This window comes from Nematolebias whitei, chromosome 21, assembly GCF_014905685.2.
Source record: "Nematolebias whitei isolate Nwh7 chromosome 21, NemWhi1, whole genome shotgun sequence".
Lineage (NCBI taxonomy): Eukaryota > Metazoa > Chordata > Actinopteri > Cyprinodontiformes > Rivulidae > Nematolebias > Nematolebias whitei.
The window spans coordinates 12,155,129-12,162,852 of record NC_056518.1 but is presented as its reverse complement, the minus strand read 5'-3'; the positions used below and the strand labels follow the sequence as shown (position 1 = coordinate 12,162,852).

At 38.5% G+C, this 7,724-nt stretch overlaps 1 protein-coding gene across 1 annotated transcript; it reads right to left on the bottom strand.

The window, feature by feature from the left end:
* Window positions 1-2,771: 2,771 nt before the first annotated feature.
* LOC119427105 lies at window positions 2,772-6,938 on the bottom strand (the record flags this gene model as incomplete). The annotated part of the gene is made up of 4 exons (XM_037694683.1): window positions 2,772-3,007; window positions 3,284-3,459; window positions 3,546-3,876; window positions 6,502-6,938. Coding segments are annotated over 4 exons (1,164 nt in total), but the record flags the coding sequence as incomplete, so codon positions are not given.
* Window positions 6,939-7,724: the final 786 nt, after the last annotated feature.

The following is a 7,724-nucleotide window of genomic DNA, read 5'->3' as shown; positions in this document are numbered from 1 at the left end:
TCCCCCACCTTTCGCACAGTGACTGCTGGATATGGGCACCAGTGACCTCCGCAACCAGAAAAGGAAGAAGCAGGTAAAAGATAATGGATGGATGGATGGATGGATGGATGGATGGATGGATGGATGGATGGATGGATGGATGGATGGATGGATGGATGGATGGATGGATGGATGGATGGATGGATGGATGGATGGATGGATGGATGGATGGATGGATGGATGGATGGACGGACGGACGGATTATTAAAGCATGTGTAGACTACCAGCTTTACCAAACTGCTGAACAATAAATACCTAAACAAGATTAAAAAAACAAACAAACTTTGTTTATTAAAAGAAGAATACAGAAAAGGTAAAACATAACATGAACCCAAGTTTAAGGAAGTGTAACGATAGTCATGTTTAGGCACAACAGGGAGGGGAAAAAAGCCAGATTTTAGTTTTATTCTGCAACAATAACTTTAAATTAAATAAAATTTTAACAATGAAGCAACAGCATTATTCATCTAATTTGAACTGTAGACAACATCTGACAAGCCATGTGTCAAAGATGTTTGATAAATTCCAAAACTAAACACAATCACTATTGTATTAATAAAATAGTACAAAAAAGTACATTGTCTACAGCTTCCAAATCCATCTTTGCATATGTGGTGTGCCGAGCACCGTTCTTCACATATGCAAAAATGAATACATTTTGAAAGTGTGTGTGTGTGTGTGTGTGTGTCTGTCCACTGACAGGGTGATGATAGGTAATTGGACATTCAGCTATTTTTACTCTTGCTACCATTATTGTTTATCTTTGCAATAATGGCTGCCGTTATGTTTGTCTGTCTTCTCATAAAAAAGTACATTTGGACCAATCCCTCTGTTTCTGTTTGTTTCCTGTCCTCTCCAACCCCAGGTTGTGAAGACAGGCTGCCACTCATCCTGAACCTGGTTCTTCAAGTTTCTTCCTGTCAAAAGAAAATCATTCCTTTCCACTGCTGCCTCTGTACTGCTCAGTTTGGGGATTACACTGAAGTCAACATTTGACATGTTCTACTAGATTCTTCATATCAGTGGTGTCCAGTCCTGGTCCTTGAGGGCTCCTGTCCTGCATGTTTTAGATGGTTTGTTTTCTCAGCACACTGGATTTGAATGCATGGTGATTATCACGCTCCTGCAGAACCTGCAGTAATAGCTCTCAAGTTGTTTTTATTGGCATTTCATTTTGTACAATGTGGTTTGTAGTGACTTTTTTGCATAATAATTGCATTGAATTTGGATCAATTTTTAACTGAGATTTGACTTAATATTTTGATCTATAATACCCTGGGAAAACTTTTGTTGGGTATTGACACTATATGTAAATAAATAAAATTGAAATGAACAACATCATCATCAAGCTGTTTGCTTAATGTGGGGAAACATGTGAAGGTCATAGTTGCAGGAGCAAGATTATAATCTCCGAACTCCAGATAGTGTCACGTTTGGGTTTTGGATTCAGAATAAGCCAAACACAAGAGAACAAAAGAACAGTTTTTATATTTTAGCTGCTGGATGGAGGAGGCAGGATCAGCTGAGTGAACAGGTCCTCACAAGCTGGAGGGAGAGAGTCACTTGTCAGCGTGGCAGCAATGATGTCACTGGCAGAGTAGCTACGGGACGTGGGGGGGCAAATGCAAGAGCGAGGTCCAGATATCGAAGCAGGGGTCATTCACAGGGAAGCAGAGAGCAAAAACCAGAGCCAAGTCGTGATCCATAGGCACAGTTGTAGAAGGAGGAAGGCAGAGTCGTTACCGTGGTCTAAGAGCTAAGACAAAATACGTAGAGGGGCAGGCAAGGCGAAGAATCCGTGTACAAGCATGAGCTCGAAACAAGGCAAGGTAATCCAGGCTGTGGCATGAAACATGAAACTACGAAGGCTTGATATTAGGGCGGCCCATGGAAGGTATAATAATTTGGCTCTGGTGGATGTGGACATGGAGTTTATAAAGGCAGGTGAACAGGTGCATGGAATGAATGCTGATTGCAGTGGAGAAGCAAGGGAGGCGTGGCGTGGAGTGACAGGAGCAGGCTTGAACTGAGAGATGGGTGATATGCAACATAAAGCATGGAAACAAACACTATGGCATGTGAGGCAGAAACTATGGCAGGAAGGGGCAGAAAACAGGTGGCTGGCATGAATGGAGCAGGGTGTGATCAAATGAGGGGTCAGCGGGGGGTCACTGACCATTACATACAGCTTAGCCTACCTTACAAATTATTCTCCTCCTCCTCAGGAAATGTAAAATCAGGTCAACCCAACAGATTCATATAATATTCAATCTGTTGCTGAATAAATAGATGTACTTGGGCGTATTTTAGTCTTGCACCTATCAACTCTAAACTTGGTTGCAGTTTGAATGTGCGCCCTTCTTGTTCGACCTACCTGCACACAGTGCAACCACTTTCTCTGTGAAGAGAGAGATTCCTACACCTTCTCTGTTGTGGCAGTAAAGAAAAAAAAAAAACAATAAAAAATGACATGTGCCCTCCTTAAAATGAGAGCAGTGATTACATGTGACTAACAAATTCTCTGCTTTGTTTTCTCTACCTGGGCCAGATATCTATAATGTGACATTGTTATGACTAAATGTACCATTATGCTCCTGCAAGTTACTATAATAAATCAACTTAAGACACAAACCTTCAAATGTAAAGAGAAGCCAAAATGTGTTTTAAAAGCCTCCATAGAGGAGGCACATTTTTTAATAGAGGACCTGGTGCCAGTTTAACACTGTTGGTTCTTCCCATAAATCCTCTTCAATTCTTTGACATCATCATCCCCACTCTCTTCAGCACCTTGTCCACATTAGGAATCAGTTTTTCATGGAAGTCCCACAGGCGTTTGTCTTCATGAAGTAGCTCCAGAGGTATGGTCCCGCCCGAACAAATGTGAATGATCCGGCTGACTTCTGGTGGAACTATATATTGTTCTCCAAAATTCTTAATTACTTCATGCACTGAGGTCTGCTCCACCATCCTGTGATGCAGGCACACAGAAGAGAGTTGAAAGAGATTTGCATTTAGATTTCATTGTGCTTTACAGCACCAATACTGTAGTTTAAATTATGTAAAAAATGATGGTCCATGCAGAGTTTCTAAAAATCCAAGATGCATAGAAATATGTTGTGTTCCACAAACTATATTATCAAAGTTCAATGTGATATCAAAGGTTTGTGTCTGTAAATAACTGAAGTTGTGAATGACAAAATAATCTGATTATTTCAATAAACAGTTTAGTTGTTTCTCAACCTACCTTGGTTGAATGATCATCTTGTATGGATGGTATTCTTTTCTATTGGGCTCTTCCCTGTAAATGTGTTCCAGAATGTTAACTCCTGGCACCCTGCGCCACTGAGGAAGATGAAACTTTCCATATGGATCAAATCGCATGTTGGAAAAGCTGTGACTTTCAAAGCGGAACACGCCAACCTGTGGAAAAAGAATAGACTTTAGAAGAAAAAATAAAAAGTAATATGCAATACTCGTCTCTTGTCTGCACACCAGGGACAACCTACGTTTGGATGCTGTTGTTGCAGCGTGTCCATCAGAGACACCAGGTTGCTGTGTTGATATGGCATGATGATCTGGTCTATGTCATGCAAAAGGACATAGCGTGAATTCTCCATGGCTCTATAAATGCATTCGTTAAGCTTGGTGGTCTGGGCATAGTAGTTTATATCCCCTCCATGTCGTGAGAATAGCCAGCCATGGGATGGATTCATGTACTTTTCGATGGGCCAAGAAATTATTTCCACAAACCCTTCTTGGGCATAATCCTGCAGAAGATGGTCAAGCTCTGGACCACAGCTGGTGTTGTAGACCACCACCCTGTTCACTCCAAGCAACCTTGAACAAAAATAATAAAATGATTAAAAATACAGATTCCGCTTCATTTAAGAAATGATTTGCTTTGATTGTTTAACTGTTTTTATGAAAACTTCATTTTTATTTTTTTGGAAATCATATATTATTAATAAAAAATAAAACAGAACTTCTCAATTAGCATGAGAAAATCATTACCAAGCTCATTTCATGGCCTCTTAATTTGAACGCACAGGAAACACATGTGCATTAATGAGAGCTGTATTTTATTTTTATGAAAAGATTTTCTTAATCCTGTTTTTTGATCCTATTAGCTTTAACAGATACTTTACAAAACATAAAGGTAGGCTTTATGTAATACCAAACATGATGAAAGAAGGCCAAAGGAAAAGTATTTATAAAACCAGAACTCGAACTAACACATTTCACTTATACGGGTTTGCCAGGAATTAGTCCATTTCTCTAATACATATATTATTTTATTGTCTCCACAGGAAGTACAAAACAAACAAATACAAAAAACAATAATAAAAATAACAAACAGATATGGTCTTTGCTTTCATAATACCCTTTTACTGTATACTTTTTTGGTACTACAGACCAGTTTTATGCAAAAAATCAAAATAAAATCCACGGTCCAGTGGCAGGGATGAGTGTGAGGGGAGGTGACATGCAAAACACAAAGTGCATCCCAAATAGTTTAATTATAAATATAATTACAATTTTAGAATTTACATGTTCATATATAATATTAGGATTTGTTAAATATAATATACTATCTACAAAGTATTATAATACACCTGATTAATGCAGTTAGCCACTGAATAAGATGCTCTCGGTGCAGACACATTTAATGTAGTGGCAGCCTTAAATAATTGTTTCTGCTTTTTGTTTTCTTTCAATAACCTTCAAAGATAAGATAAGTTAAGATAAGATAAGATAAGATAAGATAAGATAAGATAAGATAAGATAAGATAAGACAAGATAAGATAAGATAAGATAAGATAAGATAAGATAAGAACTTTATTGATCCTGCAGGAAATTGTTGCTGTTGTGGAGCGTTTTAACTGCCTTGGCAACCTCAGCCATGATTATGAAAAGACCAACCCTAAAATCCCCCAACTCAGCTTCCTCCATGGAAGATGTTTTGGTGGAACTGAGAATGTCCAAGAAGTATTCCTTCCACCTCCTGAACATGCAAAACATAACCAAATTAAAATAAATTCTGTCTTGAACCCTTTGGAGTAAATTCAAGAGCTTGGGCTCTCTGTAAAGGTAACATTACATTTTTGTCATAAATATTTTAATTGTATCTAGTATGTAGTTATTGAAGTTGAAACATGTACTAAGTAAATATCCTGGGTTTTTTTTTTCTCATCTAAAATCTTTGAATTATTTATTTATGTTTCAGCATATGGAGGGATGGGGTTATGGACTGGAAATGTCTATGTGGCTGCAGCAGCAAGTCTTACCCATTACCAATTCAACTTTGGTCACAATAGCACAAGAAATTCTTATTCTTGAAATATTTTTATGAGGGTATATCCATTCTAATTTAAAGTGTCAAAATGAAGTCCAACATGTCCACAAAACTGGACACAACATCATAAGGCTCTAACATTTATTAATCCATTTCCTCATCACTCTTACACCACTCAGCCACCTCGTAAGAGCTACTGTATATTTTCACTTTACAGTATGTTTTGCCATCTTTTAGTTGAAAATATACTGCAAAAAAAAGTATTTTCCACAAATAAAAAAAGGGCATGCACACTGGTTCAGAAAAAAAAAATCTCAGAATTAATTTCCTACTTTTTTATTATTTTGTCCACAATCATTGCCCACCCACGTGACGGTAATCGGATTGGCTATACATCTGTAGTGTCAGAACAGGCTTTAGAGCTGACTGGTCAGTTCTTTATGCAAAAGAGTGTGGGTGTCGCCGGTCATAACACGGCGCTCTGTACATATTATTGCCTCTAGAGAGACCATAGATCGACCCAGTTGGTCAAATGAGGTGTCAATCAAAAGAGGAGGGTCTACACCGACATTTTAACACCATGGTATTTAAATCAGAAGTGCCTGGTAAAGTGTAGCAGCTTTTTAAAGCAGAAAGATGCCATGATGGCTCACGGGCGGGCCATTGCAAGTTAATTTAAGCTGTTTTAACTCTATTTGCTTCACTTCCTTCAATCTATCTTTGATTGCCCAAACTGATCTATGGCAAGTATGGTGTTGACTACTCATAACCACTTTACACTACTTCAAATATACTGAAAGATGAGCTTTTAAGACAAGTAATTGAAAACTATGTTTGACCAATAAATGTTGTCTTTCTTAAATTTGAACCACTTTGTGATGGACTTAATTTTGTTATTCATGGATTCATGATCTACCTTGCCTCTCACACAACGACCACTGGAGGAAGGCCCCAGCTCTCCACAGCCCTGAACAAGGATAGGGAGGTATGGGTGAGATCAAACCAATTTCTGCAGTGACCAAAAAACGTGCACACCCCTGCGTGCTGAAACATTTGTATGCTGATGACTGTATCATGTGTAAGCCTGAAAAACATGAACTAAATCGGGGTTGTATGAGCTGCATGTTAAAGAATAAAAGCTTTAGTTTAATAATTGCAACTTTACTAACCTGTACATCTCCAGAGTCTGTGCAAACTGAAGCACATTATTGTAGTCTCCAAACAGGCTGGAAATGCAGACGGTGAAGTTCATTTTTTCCTCATCCTTTCCAACAGTTTTCTTGTTTTTTATAGGAATCCAAGTGGGGTTAGTTACGTTCTCTGCACTGGGTTGAGTCAAAAGGGTGACATGTGTAGGGTCGCAGTTCTCAGGAATCCGACACATGATGTCTGTGGTAGCAATGGGAAAACCAAAGTGGTCTGAGTGTACAAAAACTGTTGTGGGAGTAGCTTCACTTAAACGTCCAGCACAGCAGAAAAGGCAGTGGAGTGGCTGGATGGAGTCTCTCCGAAACATGCCAATGATTCGTATGTCAAATCCATTCAGTCTCTGGTCCATGAAGGCTGAGACCAGGAAATGTTTGGTATTTTTGAGAGGAGTAATGGATTGATCAGGGATTACTGATGGGCAGACAGGTGGAGGTCCACGAGGTTGTGGGATTGACACGTCTGTTCCAAGTGATCTCAAATTAAAGATGAGTATTAAGATTAATGTAAAGGTGGTGGTGATAAGGAGTGCTTGCTTGAAGTAGTTTGTCTTTCCCATTTGGACTCCGAGACAACCCAACCTAAAGCAAAAAGAAAAACAAACAAACACATAATTTTAGTTTACAGAAATAATCCATTGTCATTAAACCTGCAATACTCTTTAAATTCAAAGTCATTAAAATACACTTTTTTATTTATTTTTTTGTCCATACTCATCCAAGAGTGGCAGACTCACTGCTACAATACACAACCAAACGGTTTGCCTCTACAGTCTGTAAACAACAATAAATACATAATCTTGATAATCTTGTTGAAACCCCACAGTAATATTACATGTCTCGTGTTTTTTAGGGGAAATATCATCCGTAGAGAGAACGTTTTAAATGCTAATTTTGATCCCATAATTATTATAAAATATAATGATGCATTATTCTCAGTAATCCAACAAAGTTAAATCAGGTCATCTGGACATTTTTTTTTCTTTTTTTTGTTGAGGCATTTCGTCTTTCATCCAAAGGATTTCATCAGTCTGAGGAGCCACAAGAAACTCAGTCCCATAAATAGCACACTCACATAGTGGGCAACCAGTTTGATGATGATAAGATGGTTTCTGGAGTCTGCCCTCTTCCCCGTTGACTCCTCTGAGGCAGCCATAGCCAAAGTGGTTCAAAACATCAAAGTTCAT